At 40.0% G+C, this 26,117-nt stretch overlaps 1 protein-coding gene across 1 annotated transcript in view; it reads right to left on the bottom strand.

Annotated features, from left to right (window-relative positions):
- Positions 1 to 397: 397 nt before the first annotated feature.
- Positions 398 to 26,117, bottom strand: part of LOC143856982 (disease resistance protein At4g27190-like) — a 63,825-nt gene continuing 38,105 nt past the window's right edge. Inside the window, exon 10 of the mRNA XM_077367264.1 lies at positions 398 to 3,577. Coding sequence (XP_077223379.1) covers positions 398 to 3,544 — 3,147 coding nt within the window. The 5' untranslated portion in view covers positions 3,545 to 3,577. The remainder of the gene's footprint in view (positions 3,578 to 26,117) is intronic.

Genomic DNA, 26,117 nt, shown 5'->3' with positions numbered 1-26,117 from the left:
ATTAAAAAGAAAAAAAGTAGACAAAAGCCTGTGGCTATAATTACATTACAGATTTAATATATGTACAGAATTAAAAAGAAAAAAACAGAAAAAAGCCACTCCTTAAAATTACAATACAGAGTTCAAAAGGAAAAACCAAAAGAAAGCCCGTCCATAAAATTACAAATTTTAAAGGAAAAGACAGAAGAATGCCATAGGGTGAGCTCAGAGAGACTTTCCATTAAATGATCCTACACCTCGCTATTTGATCTCTTTCAGCTTTAATTGATGTTGCCTTCTTCTTCTTCCACCTTCTCGTTCTGTACTTCTTTTTCCTCCTCTTCGTCTTTAGAGGAGCTTCAATAGAGGAGACGTGGATGGAGACGAGCCTTGAAGCTGTCTTCTTCTTCTTCCCACTTCAATCCTTCCCGGCCACCCCCCTCCCCCTTTCTGCTTTAATCTTTTGCAGAGACGGCACGCTTTCTGGCCCTCCAAATGGTAGCTTCTTCAAATTTGGACATAACTTTATTTCAGTGGCTTCCAAGGAATGCAAAGCAAGTGGCCTTACATAGAAATGCTCCAACTTTTGTAGACGTATTAATTCCAAGGATCTCAATTTAGGTAGCATTGCATTCTCATGCCCCATCACCTCCTCCCCCTCTGAAATTATCTTCTTCACTTCCCCGCAAAATCTAACTGAGAGTTTTGCAAGATTGGGGAGGCCTTTCACTTGAGCGGAAGAAAAGATTTCTTTCAACCCATTGCACCCAGAGATGTTGAGTTGAGTCAGGTTTTGTAGTGTTGGCAATCCAATCCACATATTTTCCATCTTTAGTAGATTGAATAGATCCAACTTTTGAAGTTTAGGAAGCACTGGTTTATTTTCTGTTGGCGCCACAAACAAGTGTTCCACATTCTCACACGACCCAACCGAGAGTCCCACGAGATTCTGCATTCTTTGCAATAAATTGGGCGTGATTACTACATGCTTTAGACGATGACAATCCCAAATAGACATTCTGGTGAGGTTTGCAAGAGTTGGGAGTGGAAGCGATTCATAATCAGACACTACCTTCTCTAACTTTTCAAGTCCCTCAAGTTGTAAATATTGCAAATGTTGGAGGGCGTATTCGGGAACATCCTTCCCACTAATAAGATATTCCATCTCATCACAACTCTTGATGTAAATAAATAACAGACTTTGAAATCCATGCTTATCCAAATCCAAAAGATTCTTTGACGATTGGTGGAATCCTATGGTTAGGGTAGTACTCTGAGGGAATAACAACTTTACCCACTTAGGGATTGGTGCGGAACCATTAATGATTATCTCACGATTAATATCTCCTGGAAACTTTACCCACTTAGGGATTGGTGCATCTGTCCATGCGCTAAGTTGAAGGTGGAAGCGAAATTTGTTCAAATGTGTCCAAGATCTGGACAAGTCATCTTGGGTAAAGCGGTGGGCATCTTTTATCTCCACCCTCATATTAGTCAACCGTCTTAAAGACGCTACTTCTGCCAACATAGCATTGCCGTTGCTGGCCTCTCCCTCTCCCTCTCCTTCTCCTTGAACCTCCCACCTGTCAAAGCTTCCATGCATATCCAATTCCTCCAAACGAGTCAACCTACGTATGACTGCATTTCGTGGTATAACTTCAAGTTTTCCATTGTATGATAAGTCCAAACGCCTTAGATTTGTCAAATTTCCAATTTCCATTGGCAGTTGCCTGAAAGTGTTGTCAGAGAGATCGAGGGATTCTAGTGCTTTCAGTTCCCCGACATGTGACAAGCCAGCCGAAAGAGACCAACAACGTCGTAGGCAGAGTTCCTTAAGGTTCTGAAGGCATGCCAGAGATGGAGGTATCCTTTCAATATCCGTCCAACCTATATCCAAAACTCGGAGATCTTTGACTGTTTCGAAAAACCTGTCGGGTATTTCTGCCAAATTGTTATTTCCTTGCATCAATAATGTTAGAAGCTGGGGGCATTCCACTCTATCTGGAAGTTCACTTATTCTGTTGTTCATCAACGAGAACCTCTTACATTCTTGTAACCTCTCCATTTCTGGCCAATCTTCAAGTCCTAATCCAGCCTTCACCACAAACTTATAGTCACCTTCTTTGGATGCAATCCAAATGGCCATATCCCGTACCATGTCATGCATCCTTACCTCCCCTTCCTCTTCACTCTGTAGCAACACGCTGCAAGACTTGAGATTCTCAATTAAGGCACGTCCTTTATTCATTGTTTCCTCTAAATTCTCAAACTCCTCCAAGATTCCCTCAGCAATCAAGTATCTAATCATCCTTTCCACAGGAATTTCGAAGTCCTCTGGAAATAGAGCACAGAACAAGAAACATTGCTTTAGCTCCTCAGTTTTCAAATGACTAAAGCTTATTCTGAGGGATTGATACACCTCCTTCTCCATGCCTTCGATATATATAGGGTCTGATCTTTTCAGTTGGGTTACTGCATTCTCCCAGACTGATAAATTGTTGTTACCACTTAGTGCTCCCCCAAGTGTAACAAGTGCTAATGGCAGACCACGGCATTCTTGAGCAGCCATCCTTGCCACATTTTGCAGGCTTAGACAATCAACAACATCTCCCACTTTCTCTCTAAACAAATTCCAGGATTCATCCTCTGACAACAAATTTACGTGGATATTATCTTTGCTTCCCATTTGTCGGCATATATCTAGGCTTCGAGATGTTAATAAAATTTTACACCCCTTATTTTCAGCACTATAGGGAATTCCTATCTTGACTGTATCTAATCTCTCCCACAAATCATCCAAGATTATGAGTAACTTCTCAACATGCATTAATTTTCTCCTTAGTTCACTTTCTCTAGTGGATTCAATTTCCTCTTTGAGTTCCATTCCCAATTTCTTTGCAATTTCTTCTTGGATGATTTTTAATTTTACATCCTTAGACACAGTTACCATCACAATTGCATCAAAAGCTGATGTCCCTTTCAATTTATTGTTTACATTTTTCACAAGAGTGGTTTTTCCAATTCCACCCATGCCATATACACCAATCATTCTGATATTTTCATCTTTTAGGGCATCCATGACTTTCTTCAATGACAAATTTACTGTCTTTAGAGTATCAATTGAAGGAGTAGGTTGGAACTCCACCCTTGGACGTGGCGGGGATGTTGCCACATTCTCAAATGTTCCTTTTTCATGGTGATTGGTAATGGTTTCTACCTTATCTTTTGCCTGTTTACTCAACCTATATCGTCGACGCCAATTCGGACACCTCCCCATGAGGCATCTCATGTTTTCCCCTCCACTGACTTCCATCTGATTTGCTTCCAATATCATTTCATTTGCTCTATCGATCCACAATTGAACATCATCAGTGACCACATCACCATTTGAGCATCTTTCATCTACACGTTTCTGTATAACGTTTCTCCTCGCTACAAGTTCTTGGACACGTCTTTTTAAATTTTCAACATTGTCTTCAAAATCATTTAAATAGTCCATGCGTTTCTTAAGAGGTTCGCAGGAACACTTTGCTATCTTTACAAGAACTTGAATCAATGCGTCCATAGTCTTCTCCACACAAATAAACCACAAACAATTCTACAAAAAGAACAAAGAGAACACAATGAAAAAAATAAAAGTTAACAAGTCTATGAGATTATTATAAATTGGACTTGTAATTGAAACATATGGACAACCAAAATGCGTAGTTAACATGAAATAAATTTTTTATTGTGAAATTAGTTCTTTAGCATTATATGATGCAAATAAAAGAACCAAACACTCTGCTAACTTGGCTTTGTCTTGCCCATTTATATTCGACTAGTCATTTTTTGGAGTGTAGTACTACAGCACAAACCATTAAGAAGATATCATCATGCTAAAAATAATGAGTGACTAAAGATAACATGGCATTTATTATCTATTTTATTCTACATATTAGTAAAAACATCAATTTATTTCTCTCCAGTGTCATTGACTTCAACAATAACATAAATTGCCTAGTTTTTATAAATTTTACAGGTAATAATTTGTCAACATTCATTTTAGAAAAATTAATTTTCTATTAAAAATGCTATTATATGTTGCATAAAACAGAGAGATGCGACTTGTTTGCGCCATAAAACATTATTATTGCCTCATTAATATTTTTATTTAAGTATTTAATTATTTTAAAAAAAATTGTTTTGATCTCATTATTGTTTGAAAATGCTTATTATAATTTTAATATTTCTAATTCACAATGAAAAGTTCAAATGATGACAATTTAACTGCCACTTTGAATTATTTAACTTTAAAACCCCAGTAACAAGTAAGATCAAAATATTGCTAATTGTTTTTATTTTACCCTTGAATATAGTATACAGAGATGCCATTTAAAAAAAAAAGTTATTTTAGCCATTTCAAAAAAAATATAGTATACAGAGATCCAAATTCTCTACGGGTACATAGACACTCTAAACTACACTCCTAAATTGTATGAAGAAAAGGCAAAAACAAAAAGAACGAGAACAACACAAACTCATTGGAGAAATCCGATAAGAAGAACTTCTAAGTCATCACTAATTATGGCACTCGACTAGAAGAGTTAGCTAACAGATATGGTTGCGGGATCATAGACATGGCTGCATAGTTACATGAAGAATAAAAGAGGTTGAAGAAAGAGTTAGTTGTTCAATAGGATTCTTTTTTGTGTGTGGCATTAGTTAGAGAACTAAAAGTAAACAATGATATGTCCAAGGGTTTGATTTATTTTAGGAGTCATCGTCAGAAGCTTCTATTAGAAGTGAGTTTTTTAAATGATACGTATAGAAAGGGTCCTAGAACTTAGTGTGAATATTCAAGTCTTTGAGTTTTTCTATGTTCATTTTTTTAGGGGTTTCCACCTCTTATACATTAAAAAGATTAGAACAAATTCTTTTTCTTCTTCTCCATTTTCATCTCTTTTTTGTTCTTTTATATTTTTAAACTTGTATTCTGAGGAGTGTCTGCACTTATACTTCCTCTAAGGATATACGAGTATGTAAAACACTGGAGTTTGCACTTTCTCCTGTGTGCATTTCTGTGAGTTTCTTGATGTTAGCTGCTTTGGACTCAACAAGTGGTAGGGAAGCCAAAGTCATTCTCTAATGAATAGTGCTGCTTTGATCTTATTCACATATTAGATTCTTTGAGAATAGTCAATCTTGAGTAGACACCATTCATGATAGCCAAGGATGACAGTTTGTCATTCTTGTTGAATGAAACCAACTAAGTTGGAGGGAGAAGATGAGTTTCAAGAGAAGAAAATTGTTCTCTTGATGTCAAACACACGAAGAAAGAAGCCCAAGTTGTTATATTACTCAAGAGCCTTCAAATTTCACTAAAATGGCTTTTAAATGAAGACGATACAAGGCCTAATATTTAAGCTGCACTTCAAATCCAAGATTAACTTTTCTTAACTAAACTTAGCTTCCCTAAGTACCACTAACATACTAACAAAGGTAAAGTAAATGTCTTACATAATTCCAAAATAAGGAAACTAAATCCCTATGCCATTAACACCCACGAAGGAGATTTCCAATGTCGGCAAGTCAAGTAAAAACTCAACTCAATTGTCCCAAACCAGTTGGGGTCAGCTAATGAATCCTTTAGAAAATTTTCATGATGAATGTGAAAGAATCTACCCGGCTCAAATTGACTAACTCTAATCCTGACACTAGTTGGGTTCATCAACATGGATCATTTTCTTCCATTCTCTCCTATCCAAGGTCATGTTCTCCGTTATTTTCCTAGCCATCAAGTCTTTTCTCATTTTTTCTACCCAAGTTATTTTTGATCTGCCCCTACCTCTGTTTACTCCATCAACTTGGCACGAGTTGCCTCTTCTCACTGGAGCATCCAAAGGCCTACGCTGGATATGTCCAAACCATCTTAAGTGGTGCTCTCTCATCTTCTACTCAATTGGTGCCACCCCCACTTTTTTACGAATGTCTTCATTTTAATTCTATCAAAACTTGTGTGGACGCACATCCATCTAAGCATTCGCATCTCTGCTACACTCATCTTATGTACATGTTGGTTCTTGGTGGCCCAACATTCTGAGCCGTACAACATGGCTGGCCTCACAACTGTCTTTTAAAACTTTCCCTTCAACTTGGTAGGGATTTTATGGTCGTACAAAACTCCTGGGAGAAGCTTCCACTTCAACCAACCTGCTCTTATTCTATGGTTAACATTCTCTTCAATCTGTCCTTCCTTATGTAAAATTGAACCAAGCTAGCGAAAGATATCCCTCTTAGGTACCTCCTGTCCAGACATATTTACTATATCCTCGTCCCGCCTCCTTATATTACTAAAGTTGCACTCCATATACTCAGTCTTTGTCCTACTCAGTCTAAAACCTTTGGATTCCAAAGTAGTTCTCCATAACTCTCACTTTGCATTTACTCCTACTTTGGTTTTGTAAATTAATATTATGTCATCTGCAAATAACAAACACCACGTCACATCATCCTGGATACCCTCCGTAAGTAAATGTCTTACATAATTCCAAAACAAAGAAACTAAGTCCATGTGCCATTAACACACACAAAGGAGATTTTCAATGTGGGCAAGTCAAGTCAAAGTCTCGAATAAAATGATACTTGATCCTTATGTGCTTGCTTTTACCATGAAAAATTGAATTATTTGTGAGGGAAATCGTCGAACTATTATCACAAAATAAACTTTTATCACCTTCTTGTGGATGTTTGAGTTCTTCAAACACTCATCGTAACCAAAGAGCTAGACAACCCGCCGAATATAATGAAATTCACTCTGCTTCCGCCATTGAAAGAGCAACAACTGATTGCTTCTTTGATGCACATGAAATCGCACCCAAATCAATGTTAAAACCATAGCCGAAAGTACTTTTTTGCTATCATCAACACTTCCACCCTAATCACTATCACAATAACCTACTAAGCTTGAATCATCAAATCTTCCATAACGCATCCTATGATCAATTGTTCCACTTGCATATCTTAAGATACTTTTACCGGCTTCCCAATGACTTCTTTTTGGTGATTCCATAAATCTACTAATCATACTCACCGCAAACATAAGATCTCGTCTTGTGGCTGTTAAGTACATGAGACTATCAACTAGGCTTCTATAAAGAGTTGCATCAACTCCTTTCTCATCCTCATTTTTGCATAGTTTCAAGCCAACTTCCATAGGTGTGCTAATATGTGTAGCACGTTCCAGTCTAAACCTCCTTAGCAAATGTTTTACATACTTCTTTTGAGAAATAAAAATTCCACCATCTCTTTGGTTGACCTGAATGCCAAGAATGAAATGGAGAATACCAATGTCATGCCCCAAACCACACCCTTTGCGTAAGCCATGACAGCGCGGTACACCTGCAAGGTTAATCCGACAAGCATACAAGGCTACAAAGCAATAACAGATCTATATCTGGCGTTTCATAATTAAAATATCAAAACCTCCAATAACAAGTGTTTAACATAATCAAATCAAGATCTCAACGCTCCCCACAACTAAATCAAAATAAACATTAAGCAGTCTAATACATTTTTTCTTAATACTCATTGAAAATAAAGCAAATAAAGTATCTAATTTGTCTGACGCAAAGATCCTCAGAGATCGAAGCCTCCTCTTCCTCGTTCGCCTCATGGGGATCAAATCAGAAAATATTATGAACCACAGTCAGCTAAAAAGCTCAGTACATAATAAAGCACTACTCTAAGTGTAGGTCTAAGCATGCCAAGGCTCAATAAGGGTCGAATAATCGCAACTAAATCTAAATAAGGATTTCTCCTACAAAATAATGGGTAAGGCAATAACCAAAGATACATATCAATACAGAATACTGAAGAAAGGTACAATAGGAACTAAGCAATGTCAGAATGTTGGTCAGTGCCAAAAGTATCAAAAGTGTAAGGTCTAGAATACAAAATCCACTTCTAGCTCATCGACCTGGCCCAAAAGACGTGTTATTGCTTACACCGACTGCCCACGCTGTTGGAACTAGTTCCTCTAAAGTTCAGATACCTGTCAATAGGGCCAATTATTTTACCCCCATATGGTAGGGTCAGAGTCATCGTGGACTACCCCCACGGTTGTGTCTAGAGTTGCCAATTAATTTACCCCCATATGGCAGGGTCAAGAAATAATCTAAGCCTCCACAGAAGTGTCCAAAACTGATAGTGCCAAAGTCCACAACAGATGATATCAAAGAGTCCATAATGTGAGGGAGAAAGCTCAGCAAAAGGTTCCATAGGGGTTTCAAAGGTTCAGAGGTTCATATCATGTATATCGAAATAAAACAATACAAGAACAACAAGCGAAGCAATGATAAATATAGAAGTCATGGGGGTCCATAGGGTTACAAAAAGAGTCACGCTAGATCCATACAATAACAAACAGAAATACACGAATCTAATATTCGATGATACTGTAGTCGAATGGATTGAGATTAACAGTTCACCCAGAATAATACGTTATTACATACCTTATGTCGAATGTTTCTCCTTAAAATAATCTGATAGTGAAACACCTAATCCAAACAGACCATAGTCATCAATTAAGGGCCCTTGAAAGTAATCCCAGACAATAATCTCAAGTTCCAAAATCTTAAAACAACTTCACAATTCCCAGCGGGTTTGGACGCCCGAACAAAACCTTTGGACCCCCGAACACCCCCTTGGAAAGCCACTTCAGACATCTCTGAGAATTTTCGAAGGAAATCCAACTCTTGTGTTTCGGTTCCCTTCATGTTCGGACACCCCGAACCCAACGCCCGGGCTCCCGAACACCCTTAATCAGGAGTCAGAAGTGCGGGCTGGGTTTCAAAGCGAGAATTCCAGATTTTACCCGATTTCTCCAAAACTTCAGAAATTCATCTCCTTCGTTCGGACTCCAGATATCACAAGGTCGGATCAAATGGACTCCTTACACAGGGGGAATCTATCAAACCCGATTTCACGTTCTGAATCGCTACAAATAATTATTGCAACTAAATTTTCACTTTTTGATCAAAGCCTTTCGAAACTTCAATTATATGGCTACAACAATCTGATCTTGGGTTCGATGGGGATCGGAGATGATATAAACCCCAAGGAATCCGAGATCACTCAAATAGTTTCTACTCTATGCCATACGATAGGCAATCACATATCCAATAATACCAAAATAAACCAAGAACATAGTTCTTACCTCGATTCACGCTTTCTGATCCCAAAACACGATCTCTCTCTCTCCTTCTCCATGTAGTTTTTCTCTTATGGATGAAAAAAGTTTAGGGTTTGTTTTAGCTCAACAAAAGATGTAAAACCCATGTTGGTCATCTCAAATTCTTGCATCATATTTCTTTCGAATTATTCACACTTGCTTGAACTATTACTGGTAAAAATCAAATCATCAACATATAAACAAACAACCAAAAACTCACCTTAGGTGCTTTCTTTGATATAGAGGGTGTGTTCATAAGGACACCTTTTGAAACCATTCTTCGTGAAATATCCGTCAATGCGACTTTACCATGCCCTTGGTGTTTGCTTCAAGCTATATAGAGCTTTCATCAATCGGCACACATTGCTTTCTTTGCCTTTCTTTATGTAGCTGGGAGGTTGATCAACATTCACCTCCTCTTTAAGAAACCCATTCAATAATGCCGATTTTACATCCATGTGATAAACTTCCGAATTCTTTTGTGCCGCCAAAGCTAGAACCATCATAATCGTCTAGAGACGAGCAATGGGAGCAAACACTTCTTTGTAATCAATGCCATACATTTGCTTGTACTTTTTTACTACTAAGAAAGCTTTATACTTTTCAACTTAACCATTTGCATTCAACTTTGTCTTGCATTTCCACTTCACACCAATGGACTTTTTACCATTGTAAAGCTCTGTTAGCTCCCGAGTATTGTTCCTTTGAATGGAAGAGATTTCTTGTTCCATTGCTTTCTTCCACTTTCCTTCTTGATATGCCTCCTCAAAAACTAATTGGACAGGCATCGGCAAATGAAGCAAAATTTGATAACTCTTCATCAGTAATTTTTCTAGACTTTTTATAGATTTCTCTTATGTTTTTTGTTTTCCTGGACGAGAGTCAAAGCTTGTTCAAGACGATGAAGATGATGGAGCCGAAGAATATGGAGAGTTAGGAGGAGACATTTCCTCTTCATTTCCTTCAATTCCACCATCATGGGTATCTTTACTTTCATCCGTATCTACAAAAACTTCTTTTTTCTTTTTACTTTGATTACAATCCCAACATTCTTCATCATTGAACTTCACATCTCTACTTATCATAATCTTCTTTGTGATAGGATTGTACAACTTGTATGCTTTTGAGCTTTCACGATGCCAAATAAGAATGCATTTTATCATCCAACTTTCTTCTTGACAGTAGGAAATACTACAAAAAATTCTCAAGTGAGCAACAAAAGGCTTATGATCACCCCAAACTTCTCGAGGACTCATACCTTGAATACCTTTTGATGATTTTTTATTCAAAAGATGGATGGCACATGCAACGGCTTCCGCCCAAAACATATTAAGCACCCATTTGGTTTTCAACATACTTCTAGACAATTCCATAATCGTTCGATTCTTTCTTTCGGCTACTCCATTTTGTCGAGGTGAGTACCGAGTGATAAGTTAATGGCGAATCACATTCTCTTTCAAGAAATTCTCAAACTCATCAGAAACATATTCACGGCCTCTATCGGAACGCAAAGTTTTCAACATGAAACCCACTTTGCTTTTCTACCAAGCTCTTAAAAAATTTAAAATATCCAAAGACTTCTGATATTCTTTAAGAAAGTAAATCCATGTCTTTCTACTGTAATCATCAATGAAGGTGAGAAAATATCGATTATCTCCAAATGCACTAGCTCAAGAGGATTTGATGACTTCCAAGCTTTTCCAATGGGAAAAGAGTCTATTTGATGCTTTCCAAGTGCACATCCTTCACATACTTGATCTTGGTGGTCGATGTTATGCATGCATTTCACCATGTGCTTCGTCTACATTAGAGATAAAGTGCTAAAACTCAAGTGACCATAGCGAAGACGCCATAACCATGACGTATCTTAGATAATGGTGTTGAAAGTTGAAACAAGGAAGAACTTCACTTTAAAAGTTTAGAGGAAACATCTTGTTTTGAGTCATTATCACCTTGACTATGAGAAAATTATTTTTGTCTTTGATTTCGCGTACATCTTCCTTAAAATGAACATCATGCCCTTTCATTAAAAGTTGCCCAACACTCAAGAGATTGTGCTTTGAACCAGGAACATAGAAAATATTGGAGATGCGCTTGACGCCTTTCTTTGTTTAGATGAGAATATCACAACTTCCTTTTACAGAGAACCTCTTGTCATCACCCGTTCGAACGCCACTTTGGAGAGGTTCATCCAACTTTACAAACACGCCTTTGTTGTCGGTCATGTGGTTACAACCACCACTATCAAGATACCATGCCTCATCAAGAGCCACTTCTATCACATTACAAGCAAGAAAGAGTGTCTTTTTTTTTATTTTCATCTTTCCCCTGCATGAAAGTAGATTCTTTTGCCAACTTCTTTTACAATACTTCATAGTATGACCATATTTTTTGGAATGATAGTATTGAACTTGGGATAGAGATCTTCCTCTTCTTCTTGTAGAAGAACCACTTCCATCCTTTTCTTATTCTTGATTTCTTCCTCCACCATTTCTCCCTCTTGCAAAAAAAGAATTTCTTCCTCTTCCTCTTCCTCTAGAACCTCCCCTAAAAGAGACTCGTGTTTGAAAAGCTTGTTCTAGAGGAGAAGAATCAAATTGCTTCATTCGTAGTTCATGGGATTGGAGTGATCCCAATAAACTTTCTAAGGATAAAGAAGTTAAATCCTTAGAATCTTCAATTGTAACAACTATATATTCAAATTTCTGAGTCACACTTCTAAGGATTTTCTCCGCAATCCTTCGATCTTAAATGTCTTCACCATTTTCTCTCAATTGATTTACAAGAGAAATAACACCATTTTGAAAATCCTCAACTGATTTTGAATCCTTCATCTTTAATTAATCAAAATCATATCTAAGAGTTTGTAATCTCTTGAACTTTAGTTTGTCTTCTTCTTTGTATAATGTATAGTATATCACATGCTTCTTTTGTCGAAGTCACCGATGAAATTTGTTCAAAGATGACTTCCTCCACCACTTGATAGAAGAAGAACAAAACCTTCTCCTTCTTCTGATTGTCTTTCAACTGATTGAGTTGTTGTGGAGTTAGAGCCGCTTGATCTTCCGGTTCTTCAATGCCGGTCTCAACAATCTCCCATAGATCTTGAGATCCATACAACACATTCATTTGAATACTCTATTGGTTGTAGTTCTTGACGTTGAATCGAGGAGGTTGAGGTTGCAACATGTTGTTGGAAGCCATGATCAACCTTCAACCTATGCTCTGATACCACTTTGTTGGAATGAAACCAACTAGGTTGGAGGGAGAAGTTGAGTTTCAAGAGAAGAAATTATTCTCTTAATGTCAAACACGCAAAGACAGAAGCCCAAATTGTTATACTACTCAAGAGCTTTCAAATTTCACCAAAATGGCTTTTAAATGAAGAAGATACAAGGCCTAATATTTAAGCTGCACTTCAAATCCGAGATTAAATTTTCTTAACTAAACTTAGCTTCCCTAAGTACCACTAACACACTAACAAAGGTAAAGTAAATGTCTTACATAATTCCTGTTAGAGAGAAGGGATGATGAGGAAAATTATTCTCCTATATCTGACAGGATAATAAATCCCCTTCTTGTGGAAGAAGTTTTACATTTTGGTCCATATGAATAGAAGTAGGTTTCACTCCGAGATGATCTGTCTGCTCAAGAAGGTCCAGCACATATTTTTTCTGTGGGAGAGAGATGCCTCTAGTGGAATAGGCAGCCTCAATGCCAAGAAGTACCTAAGAAGGCCTAGGTCTTTAGTTGAAAACACTTTCTGCAAGAAGGTCTTCAGCTTGTACAGCCCCAATGAATCACTGCTTGTAATGGTAATGTCATCAACATATACTATCAATAGCACTCAACCAGCAGAAGAGTGACAACTGAAGACAGGGTGATAAACAACACATTGGTTCATGCCAAAACGCATGACAGCGTCACTAAAGCTCCCAAACTAAGCTCTAGGAGACTGCTTGAGGTCGTATATAGATCTCCTCAACCAACACCCTAAGGAGGACATATCCCCCTAAGCAACATACCGAGGAGGTTGCTCCATATAAACCTCCTCACTAAGCTCACCATGTAAAAAGGCATTCTTGACATCTAACTGGTGCAGGTGCCACCTTCGGTTAGCAGCAAGTGAGATGAGAACCTGAACAGAGGGGATCTTGGCGATAGGAGAGAATGTCTCATTATAATCAACTCCAAATGTTTGAGTATAACCTTTGGCAACCAAACTTGCCTTAAGGTGCTCAATAGTTCTGTCAGGAAAGTGTTTGATGGCATAAACCTAGCAACAACCGACAGGCCAAGCCCTAGGACGAAGGGGAACCAACTCCCATGTATGATTAGCCTGAAGAGCCTCCATCTCAAGATCCATGGCTGCACGCCAACCCAGATGATCAAGAGTTGTTGACATTGCTAGTATCAAAGAAACAAAAGACAAAGAAGACACAAAACTCTGAATCATAGGAGTGAGAGTCATATGAAATAACCGAGGATATAGGATAAGCAATACTATGAGAACGAGTATGAGAAGCAATGAGAGAATCTGAAGTAATAGTAGGAGAGGGAAGAATAGGAACCTAAGAGGTGGAGGCCGTGATCTCTAGCTAAGATGGAGAAGTCGCAGGCGGAGGATGATGAGCTCCAGACTTCGACCAGTGCTAATATGTCTTCATAGGAGCTAGTAGGTGAGCCTCAAGGGCCTATAATGAAGAAGAGGGCTCAGATACATAGGGGTGTTCATTATTCAGTTTTAACCGAACCGAACCGAATTGATTCGGTCGGTTCGGTTCAGTTTTTTGCAAATTCGGTTCGGTTTCTTTTTTTTTATTTTTTTGTTAATTCTGTTAATTTAGTTCGGTTTCGGTTATCTTGGGAAAAAAATTCGGTTAACCGAATAATCGAAATTAACAAAAAATAAACATTATTTTTTTCAAAAAATGGTGTATGGGCACTCCGTAGGATGATCCAAACTGTCCATTTGATTGATCACAACTTCAATAGGTTGTGCCTAAAATACCATTTCGATAGATTGATCATAGCCCTCCGATCAAACCGTCCAAATAGATTTTTTTGTCTTTTTATCACTATTCGGTTATTTGGTTCGGTTTCGGGTCAGTTTTCCTAAAATTCGGTTCGGTTTCGATTTCCGAAATTTGATAACCGAAATTATTTCGGTTATCAAATTTCGGTTATTTCGATTTGGTTATAACCGATTGAACACCCCTACACATATAGTGGTAGACTTAGGTACCGGCAAAAGGAGGAGAAGGTATAGGGTCTGGAAGAACTAGACGAGGAAGAGGGATATCTGAATGAAGAATTGTGGGAAGATCCTCATGAGAAGTGACAAAGTAAGACTCTGACTCGAAAATATTGATCCGGCGATGAGTATTGGCTACTTGCTTGTACTTCTCAGTATTTCTTCAAGATTCTTCTTCACTTCCTCAATAATCCTTGTCATGGTAGTAGCAAAATCCTCTACCTTGTTGTTGGACAATGATGGATCAGGAATGGGTGCAAGATCAACATAGTGTTTTGGAGTATTTCCACATGTTGAGAGAAGAAGAATAGAAGAAGATAATAAGTTAGGGCTATTTCCCTTCACTCAAGTATTTATATTAAAGAGATGAAAGTACAATGATCACTATGCCCTTATGGCATATACACATACATAAAGACATAAAGAGATAAACTGGATGGAGCTTTGTATCTGGGTACAAGGGGGTAGTGGCTGGTTTCATACCTGACGATCGAATGCTGTCACTACTGATATTATCCAATAATTTTGAAAAATGGCCAGAGAAGAGAGCAATGGCAAAGGAAGGGAGGATTGGCTGTGCCCGCGGTGCCACTATCACAACTTTGGTTGGCGGAGTAGTTGTAGAAGATGCCCTCAGCCCCCTTCCTCTTCCTCTCACTCTTTTTGTGATAGGAAAAGGAAGGCGTTGGGGCATTTCTATAATTGTGATCTTAGGTCTAGTTCATGATTTTGCCCCCCTTGTAAGTATGTAAACTTAAGATGGCGGGATGGGTGTCGATGGTATAATAGGACGAGAATCTCCTCAAAGTGGGTTCCTCATCAAAATGAGGAATCCCCTGGCGGAGAGGATGATCTGTGGGCAGATACGGGCAAAATCTCTCGTCACCGTTACCTGGGGATCCGACTCTTATCTATCTCGGGTCGGGAATTGGATGTGCATTTGGGTTCCCTCAAAGCTTGCTTGATAGGGAAAAAGTTAAACCATTTTAAAACCCTGCTTGAGCTCTGGAAGTGGGCTTGGGCGTTCTGGGAAATCCCATCATTACCTTGTCCTTCCCTGTTGTCGCAGAATGAAGTCATCTTTACATTCGAATCTGAATCTCAAGCCAATCAAGTCCTTGCAAAAGGCTCTGTGGCTTTGGACAGTCATCTGCTCTCTCTCTCTCTCTCCCCTTGGTCTAGGGATTTTATCCAAGGTAAGGAAGCCCTTTGGGTTCGCTTCTATGGCATTCCCCTACATGCTTCGGCTGCTTCTATGGTGGAGGCCTTAGGGAGCCTCTTTGGTGAAGTAGTAGAATTCAAAATGAAAGGATATCACAAAAATTGTATGAGTTCTGTCTCAGGGAAAATTTTGGCTCCCAGATGGATCTTCCCTAGCTCTGGTGTTATGCTTAAAATTCACGATCAAACCTTTTCTATTAGGATAGGACTTGTTAACGAAATTTCTACTTTGTCGACGGAATGCATCTCGGCGGGTCGAACATCTTCACCTGGAGTACAGTTGGATCTCGTTGGGGATTCAAAATTCAAATCTATAAACCCAATCATTCCAGGCGGGTTAGTCTCTGACAAGGGTGGCTGGAACCTAAGATTAGCTCTGCAGACGTTGCTGAAAGGTTGGTGGGACCTAAGAATACTTCGTGTTCGTCTCGCCCTCGTTCCCGAGCTAAATATTCTCGGGCCCACATTTTTTTAGGGTTAAGAGCTTCGGAAAGTCTCCTATTTAATTTGTTCGGAAAATCCTTGGTATTAAAGGCTGGAGCTAAAAGACTAAACAGTAGTCTACTGAAATTCCGTAAAATGCTCCACTCCAGCTATCTTGCATTGGTGGGTCCTACAATGAAGTTGGATATATCATGAACGGCTGTATGTCAGGGGTGTATTTTGTTAGGAAGCTATTTGGCTCAATTGGGTTGAGGCATAGGCTTGGCTTTATGTGCATTACTCACTTTTCGCAGTCACTTTGATTTGTTGGTAGTAGGTGGGATTTTCTTGGGAAGACACAAAATGACTCTGAGAAGAAGGGACGTTTCGCTGATAAGGATCTTGTTGTCTTGGGAAGAGCCTTCGGATGGGGCCACTTTCAGCGACCTTTCTGGTCAAACCATAAGGCGGTGAAGTTTCTTAGTTACGAGTTATTCAACGAGTTTTTTCAGGAGTGGAACGATTTAAATGTAGACATTGTAGACATTGTATTTCTGTAAGTAAAGATGGATAGTCAGTCTTCTGGGCAGCAGGAATCCTCATCATGCCCAGTGGGCGTAAGAGGAACTTATTTATAGAAATCATGGTGCTAGAAAACATCCTTTATAAGATTCGAGGGATGGTCTACGATGAAAGACTAGCCTCCATTAACAAATTTCTAGAGAATAGTAGAAATCAGAAGAGAATATGGGACGTTTCGAAGGAGGTAGTTATTTCTTACCTGGAGTAGGAGATTGAAGATCGAAGAAGCCCGGGGTATCTGAATAGGAATTTAGAATCGGAGACTCTATAGATGTCCTTTCTGCAAAGCCTTCTTGATGATCTTAGTAGATGCTCCCCTTAGTTATCCTCTGGATGGTGACAATAGGCTGGGTACCTGATCGATGTGGATAATGGAATTGTCTCCAATGTGATTGGGCATTTTTCGGGGATGGATCCGAGGCTATGTTCAAAGTAACAAGGAGGTGATGATCTGGAATTACCGGGGTCGGATGATTGACTAAAAATAGATGATGGAGATGAGGAGGAGCAACAGTAGTACAGGACAGAATTCAAGATGTTTTTGGGGAGAATCTATGTTGGTCAAACTGTAGAGAATGACTCTCATGAAATGTAAAGGATTCAAAGGCCTATTTGGCCCTTTTGTCGGTGATTCAAGGTATGCCCTGAATTGCTTTTTTGATACTATGTAATGACACCTGAGACTCCTGGTCCCTAATGTAACTTTCATTGTATCAATAAATATATGTCATCTTTCAAAAAAAATAAAGAGATAACTAAAGATATTTCCTGCACTTCCCCTCTTGCTGGAGTGTTTACATCATAAATTCCCAGCTTGTTACAAATATCATTGAACTTGGCTTTGCTCAAAGGTTTGGTGAAGGTATTAGCTATTTGATCTGCTGATCAAGTGACGATAGTGTGTAATTCGCCCTGTCGGATCCGGTGACAAATGAAGTGGCAGTCCACCTCAATGTGCTTAGTATGCTCATGAAACACCGGATTGTTTGGAATGTAGATAGCAGCTTTGTTGTCACAATACAACTCAGCTGGAGAGGATGAAGTGAGCCCAATCTCAGATAGAAGAGAGCGCAATCATATAATCTCACTCCATGCATGTGACATAGCTCTATATTCTGCTTCAGTACTGGACTTGAAAACGACATTTTGTTTCTTACTAAGTCGGGACACAAGGTTGCCTCCAACAAATGTGCAAAATCCCGTAGTAGATCGTCTGTTAGCAGGTGATCCAGCCCAATCAGCATCACAGAAGGCTTCCAACTTCATATGGCCATATTTCTTGAAAAGTAGCCCTCTACCTGGAGCACTCTTCAAGTATCGAATAATATGAATCATTGCTGCGCAGTGAGATGTACGGGGGTTGCTTATGAACTAGCTAACAACCCCCATAGTGTATGAAATGTCAGGACGAGTGATAGTGAGATATATGAGCTTCCCAACAAGTCTTTTGTATCTTCTAGGATCCTTTACCAAGTTACCTTCTTCTGGTAGAAGTTTCGTATTTGGATCCATGGGAGTAGATGCTGGTTTGGTCCCCATTGATCTAGTCTCTTCTAGTAGATCCAACACATATTTGCATTGAGATAAAGAGAGACTAGTACCTGAGTAGGACACTTGAATTCCTAAAAAGTATCTGAGGCGACCAAGATCCTTTGTGGAGAATTCTTTTTGAAGGAAATTCTTTAGTCGTTGTATGCCAAAAGAGTCACTCCTTGTAATGATAATATCGTCCACATAGACGATGAGGAGAACATGTCCAGCATCATACTTATGACTGCATATAGAGTGATCGACCGCACATTGTCTCATGCCATATCTCATGAGAGCATCACTGAATTTCCCAAACCAAGCCCAAGGGGATTATTTGAGACCATATAATGATTTGCGAAGGCAGCAAACCGAGGTGGACAACTCCCCATGAGCAACATACCTAGGAGGTTGCTCCATATACACCTCATTAACTAAATCACCATAGAAGTAGGCATTTTTTATGTCAAGCTGATAGAGAGGCCAGCCATGGGTAATGGCTAAAGAGATAATCACATGAACAGAGGGGATCTTGGCCACAAGAAAGAGCGTCTCATGATAATCAATACCATATGTCTGAGTGTAGCCTTTGGCAACTAAGCGCATCTTAAGGCGCTCAATTGTCCCATCTGGATGGTATTTGATGGCATAGATCCATCGACAACCACAGAATGAGAACCAGAAGGAGAAGGATTTATATACCATGTATGATTCGGCTGAAGGGTGGTCATCTCAACATCCATAGCAGCACGCCACCCATGATGAGCAAGAGCCTCCTGCAAAGACTTAGGCAAGGCAATTGAAGACAACGACGAGACAAAGCTGCGAAATGGAGGTGTAAGATGGTCATAAGAGCCATAAGATGAAATAGGATGAGCCATAGTATGCGAACGTGTATGGGATGCAATAGGGGAGTCTAGAATGAGAGACTGGGGCCTCTGGCTGGGATGAGAGGACCTCAGGTGAAGTTGGAGGATCTGTAGGCTGAGATTTGCGTTGATATACCTGATGGGGGGCAGAAGCTCTGGGAGGGGCAGGTGGAGAGCTTGGCAGGGCCTATATGGGGGCGGGAATAGAAGGAATCTGATCAGGGAAGACCAGGAGAGGAATCAGAACTAGAGACTCAGGGGTCTGAGGAGCAAGGCTTGAAAAGTATGAAACTGACTGGAAAAAGGTAACATCTGCGGAGACAAAAGTCTGATGAAGTCGAGGACTGTAACACCTGAGCCTTTCTGAGTACAAGAGTAACTCAGAAAGACACATCGCTCTGCACGAGGGTCTAATTTGTCCACATCTGGACCCAGGTTACGGACAAAGCAAACACACCCAAATACCGAGGGATAAGAGGAAAGGAGTCTCCTTGAGATTGTAAGACGGAAAATGGACATTGATTTCCTACTACGGAAGACAGTTAGCCAGGAAACAAGAAGTAAGAATGGAATCACCCCAATACACTTGATGCAAGCCTCTCCTAGGCTTCTTGGACTAAGGATCGGGAGAGTGACAGACACACACTCAAGTGCTCAAGAATTCGGATTCAAGAAAAATAGATTTGTGCAAGTTCGGTAAAATGAGCGTATCTCCCTCGATATAGGTCGGAATGACTTGATTCAAAAGCCAAAATTTTAAGGACTCAAAGATCTACAACTTTACTGACAAAAGTTTGTTCAAAAAAATACTGGAAAGGGCTTGAAATGGTGATGGAAGTGGTTGAATGTGAATGGACAGGTTTCTGGAAATAGAGCGGGGCAAAATAGAGAAAGATAATTTCAATGGCTACTCTTCTAGGTTGCCAAGGAAGATAGGTAACATCAATTCTTCTAGATTGATGGTTGCAACTCTTCAAGGATGCAAACAATAGGGGAAAGCTCCTACTCTTCAAGGAAGGAGTGAAACTCTTCTAGGTTTCAAGGAAGAACTCTTCAAGGTTCAAGGGAAAATGCACTAAGCAAATTTTCATTCAAATATTCAACTAACTCCATTACATATGTTTGATACTCTTTAAATAGATAAATACATGAGAAAATTCGTTCAAACTAGTTCACTAACTAGTTTAGGGACTCACATACATCATTAATAGTTTTAGGAACTCTAAACACATTAACTAGTCAAAGCTAGCAAACACAGTCTACCAAAATAGCCATAACTCTTCAACCATTGAGCCAAATTAGGACCATGAATATCTGTTGGAAAGATAATTCAAAGACCTACAACTTCTTAGTTAAGGATTTTCTCTGATTCGTCCATATAGAGGTCCAAAAATGGACTCCAAAAAGTGGTCAGACTCATTAATGCGGGACTCCAGCTCGATCAGTGTGTCCATGGTGGTCTTTATGCTTAATGGATTCAAGTTGGACATGGGCCTTGTGTTGGGCTTGGATGCGGGCTGACCTTCTCACTTGCTTAGGATGGTTCATCTGGGCTTCAAACTTGTCAACCTCATGGGTGTGGGCTGCATCATTCCCCCATTGTTTGAAAGAATTCGTCTCTGAATTCGAGGTATCATCATCAGTGGAATCTCCCATATAAGGTGTCAAATGGCGGACGTTAAACACATCATGTATCTTCGTATGGGAAGGAAGCTTGAGACGATACGCATTGGGATTGATGCGTTCAAGTACTTCAAGTGGACCAAGCTTTCTATCACTAAGCTTGTTGTAGCTTCCAACGGGGTGACGTTCTGGTGGCAAGTAAGCCCAAACAAAATCTCCGAGTTCAAAGATGACTTCACGACGCCTCTTATCAACAGCCTTGTTATAGGTCTCAGATTTACTTTCCAGCTTACGATGAACATCTTCATGTATAAGCTTCATTTGAGATACAAAATCTTCAACTTGGGTAATGGGCTTTTCAGCAAATGGAATAGGTGCAAGATCTAGTGCTGACTTGGGTTGTCGCCCATAGATAACCAAGAAAGGGCTGCAACCTGTAGAACGGTTCACCGAACTGTTGTAAGCAAATTCTCCAAGTGATAGGCGGTCTTCCCAAGAACGAGGATTGTCATCAATCAAGGTTCTCAACAAATTTCCCAATGATCGGTTTACAACTTTGGTTTGCCCATCAGTTTGAGGGTGGAACACAGTGCTATACTGCAGTGTGGTCCCAATACTCTTCCATAATTGACGCCAAAAGTGACTAAGGAACTTCGTGTCTCGGTCTGAAGTGATGGTATTTGGTACTCCATGCATTCTGAAGATTTCTTTGAAAAATAAGCTAGCAATGCGTGAGGCATCCATAGTCTTTCGGCAAGGTATGAAATGTGCCATTTTGGAAAATCTATCAACGACCACAAATATGGAATCCATTCCTCGGTGTGTCCGTGGCAATCCAAGGACAAAATCCATGGATATATCCTCCCATGGTGCATGTGGTATAGGCAAAGGCAAATAGCGACCGGCATTTGTAGTTTGTCCCTTACCAATTTGGCAATTTCGGCATCTCATAACATAACGATGTACATCCCGTTTCTGATGTGGCCAAAAGTACTTTGCTGAAACAAGTTGGAGAGTTTTGTCACGACCGAAATGACCTTCATTATGTATCTCACCAATCACATTTTGCCGAAGAGAGCAATCTGGTACACATAAGCGATTTCCTTTGAAGAGAAAACTATCACAAAAGGTGAAATCAGCAAGCTTCTCATCTTGAGCATATGATATGAGTTTGGAGAAGTATTCATCCTCCATGTATAGCTGTTGGAATGAGTCAAAGCCGAGCACAGTAGTGCGCATGGTATTGAGCAAGCTTTTCTTTCGGCTGAGAGCATCGACAACCTGATTTTGTACACCCGCCTTATGCTTGATGTTGAAGGTGAAATCTTGAAGATATTCCGCCCATTTTGCACGCCGAGAATTTAGCTTTTGTTGACCTGAAATGTACTTCAATGCTTCATGGTCAGTGTACAAAATAAATTCTCTATGGATTAGGTACTGCCTCCAATGCTCAAGTGTGCGAAACAAGGCATAAAACTCCAAATCATAAGTACTATATTTGAGTTTGGCACCATTCAACTTCTCACTGAAGAATGCAATGGGACGTCCTCCTTGACTTAGAACTCCTCCTATGCCGGTTCCGGATGCATCACAATGAACCTAAAAAATGAGATCGAAGTTGGGAAGCACAAGGACCGGGGCTGTACATAACTTTTCCTTGAGTTGTTCAAAGCTTCTTTGGGCTTCAATGGTCCACTCAAAAACACCTTTCTTCATACAAGAAGTGAGTGGGGCAGCAATAGAACTGAAGTGTGCAATGAATCGTCGGTAGAAGGAAGCTAGGCCATGGAAACTTCGAACTTCATGCACGTTTATTGGGGTTGGCCATTCTTGGATCACCTTGATCTTGGCATCATCAACTGAAATCCCTTCTCTTGAAATGTTAAATCCAAGGAATAGGATTTGTGGCACCATGAAGTAACACTTTTCAGGGGCTCGCTTTAACCAAGACATCTTGTAAGGGGTTGGATGTTCTTTCAACTCCAATTTCAGCTTGCTTGCCGCCATCTCAGAAATTACATTTTCACAACATCCAGAATCAATGATTAATTGACATACCTTTCCAGAAACGGTGCATGCCGAGTGAAAAATGTTGTTGCGCAACCAATGATTTCCAGCTTCTTGTTTTGGAGTTAGAAAATTTTTTCGCATCATAAGGAACTCACCGGTATCGGCATTAAGCACTTGCTCATCCTCCAAGTTACTCTCATCATCCTTTGGGTCAATATCAGTGTCTTCCTCACCTAGATCATCAGATTCATTTTCCACAAGTAATGCTTTACCCGCTTGTCGCTTCCGACAATTGCTAGCACGATGTCCTATCTCACCACATGAATAACAACGCATACCGGTTGTAGAGCTTTGACCGGTAGGAGGGGGTTGATTAGAACCCTTGGGTGGGGCAGAGGCTTTGTTGATGCTATTGGTATGTGCACTTGTGTTTCCGGCTTTGGTGGTGCCAACCGAACTGAACTGCTCGATTTGTGAAGGATGTGGCTTGTTGCTTTCGAGAGCGCGAATGCTTCACCTTGAGAGCTCTTTGGTGTGCATCTCCCAAATCCCAGATGTCAAGAACATCAAGGGTATCTTGGATATGAATTTGAAGGCCTCCCAAATACTTGTTCACGAGCATCTCCTCCGGATCTTGAATATTGTTGCGAATTACCAACTCATTGAATTCATTGGTGTATTGTTCCATCGATCGCGTACCTTGCCTCAAATTTTGGTACCGTTGGTACAAATCCCTCTTATAACCTTTGGGAAGGAAGTACTTACGGATCTTATCCTCCATCTTTCTCCATCGAGTGATAGGATCTTTACCGGCGGAGTGGCGGGTTTGCTTCTCACGTCTCCACCAAGCTATGGCCTTGCCTCGGAATCGCATGGCAATGATGCCAACACGAAGCTCTTCCGGGACATTTCTATGATCAAAAACTTCATTCACAAGTGTTAACCAATCAATGATTTCATCAGGGGAATCAGTTCCTAGAAATTCTGGAATGTCTCTCTTGATTTCCTTTTCCCAATCCGGTTCTCGAACACCTTGTGTGTGGGGTTGAGGGCGCCTACCTTGTCGCAAAGATTGAACACTTTCTGAAGAAGAAGAATCACCATTGGTTCTTCCGGATCTGGAATGGGGTGAAGGATTGTTTGCTTCAGCACGAAGACGTTCAACTTCTCGAGTCAAATCATTGGTTTGTTGTTGCATATGCTGCTGCAAGTTTTCAGCAAGTGTGTGTACTTCATCCAAGGGGATTGTTCGACCACATCGACGTCGGGCTTGTCTTGGAGGCATTGTCCTCTCCTCCGAAGCTCTGATACCAAAATGATGCAAGCCTCTCCTAGGCTTCTTGGACTAAGGATCGGGAGAGTGACAGACACACACTCAAGTGCTCAAGAATTCGGATTCAAGAAAAACAGATTTGTGCAAGTTCGGTAAAATGAGCGTATCTCCCTCGATATAGGTCGGAATGACTTGATTCAAAAGCAAAAATTTTAAGGAGTCAAAGATCTACAACTTTTCTGACAAAAGTTTGTTCAAAAAAATACTGGAAAGGGCTTGAAATGGTGATGGAAGTGGATGAATGTGAATGGACAGGTTTCTGGAAATAGAGCGGGGCAAAATAGAGAAAGATAATTTCAATGGCTACTCTTCTAGGTTGCCAAGGAAGATAGGTAATATCAATTATTCTAGATTGATGGTTGCAACTCTTCAAGGATGCAAATAATAGGGGAAAGTTCCTACTCTTCAAGGAAGGAGTGAAACTCTTCTAGGTTTCAAGGAAGAACTCTTCAAGGTTCAAGGGAAAATGCACTAAGCAAATTTTCATTCAAATATTCAACTAACTCCATTACATATGTTTGATACTCTTTAAATAGATAAATACATGGGAAAATTCGTTCAAACTAGTCCACTAACTAGTTTAGGGACTCACATACATCATTAATAGTTTTAGGAACTCTAAACACATTAACTAGTCAAAGCTAGCAAACACAGTCTACCAAAATAGCCATAACTCTTCAACCATTGAGCCAAATTAGGACCATGAATATCTGTTGGAAAGATAATTCAAAGACCTACAACTTCTTAGTTAAGGATTTTCTCTGATTCGTCCATCTAGAGGTCCAAAAACGGACTCCAAAAAGTGGTCAGACTCATTAATGCGGGACTCCAGCTCGATCAGTGTGTCCATGGTGGTCTTTATGCTTAATGGATTCAAGTTGGACATGGGCCTTGTGTTGGGCTTAGATGCGGGCTGACCTTCTCACTTGCTTAGGATGGTTCATCTGGGCTTCAAACTTGTCAACCTCATGGGTGTGGGCTGCATCAACACTTTAGGAACATGCATCTGGAATAGTAAAGTGCGGGCCATGTCAAGAAGATATCTCAGCTTGCGCTCTACAACACCATTTTGTTGAGAGGTATAGGTACAAGAGGATTGACGAATGATGCCATGAGTACCTAAGAATGCCCGAAACCTATTTGAGGTGGAGAATTTTTCCCGCGCATTATCAGTGCGTAAACACTTAAGAGGAAGATTATATTGATTAGTAATTTAAGCATATATGTACGAAAAACAGTAAAAATCTCATATCGATTTTTAAGTAGGTACACCCATGTCATCCGAGAAAAATCATCCATTAAGACAATAAAATATGCATATCTCAATAAAGATTTCATCCTCGAAGGACCCCATATATCAGAATGGACCAACTCAAAAGGTCCTAATACTCTTTTAAAAAGCTTAGAGGGGAACGACAGACGGTGGTGTTTTCCGAGTTCACATGACTCGCACTGAAAGGGCTGAAGGGTAGATGAGACAATGGGGTCTGCTGGAGTGTCTGGAGTGAAGGATGACCAAGGCGACAATGCCAGTGATAGGCATCGATAGAACTGCGCAAAACAATGGGAGACGGTTGGTAGTGAAGATGATAGAGGCTGTCCAGCTCACGACCCGATCCAATCATCTTCCCACTCGAGAGATCCTAAAATAAGCAATAAGAAGGGAATAATGAGTCTGAGCAATGCAAAGCTTTAGTAAGCTGATTAACAAATAACAAGTTAAATGGAGATTTCGGGACATAAAACAGACGATAAGGTGAGACCATCACGTGGAGAGAGGGTACCAACACCAGAGATGGGGGCTTTAATCCCATCAACAAGAGTAACAGAGATAGTGAGAAGGAAATGACTGAAATGAAGTAAGGGATGAAGAGTTACCAGTCACTTGGTTAGAGGCTACGGAATCAATGATCTAGGAGCTAGAGCTAGTGAGAAGTGAAGCTGGCAAACTACCTGACTGGGCAACGGTCACAGTGGGTGGACGACTGCTAAGATGGAGACGTTGAAGCTCCTCATAATCGGCTCAGGTGAATTGAAATGGATCCTGAGTAGTAGTCGGATAAGGAGAAGTGCCATCATCAGGAT

The sequence above is a fragment of the Tasmannia lanceolata genome, unplaced genomic scaffold, assembly GCF_043159265.1.
Source record: "Tasmannia lanceolata isolate RefF3 unplaced genomic scaffold, GAP_Taslan_0.1 ptg000024l, whole genome shotgun sequence".
NCBI classification, from domain to species: domain Eukaryota; kingdom Viridiplantae; phylum Streptophyta; class Magnoliopsida; order Canellales; family Winteraceae; genus Tasmannia; species Tasmannia lanceolata.
This window is presented reverse-complemented; position numbering and strand designations above follow the sequence as displayed.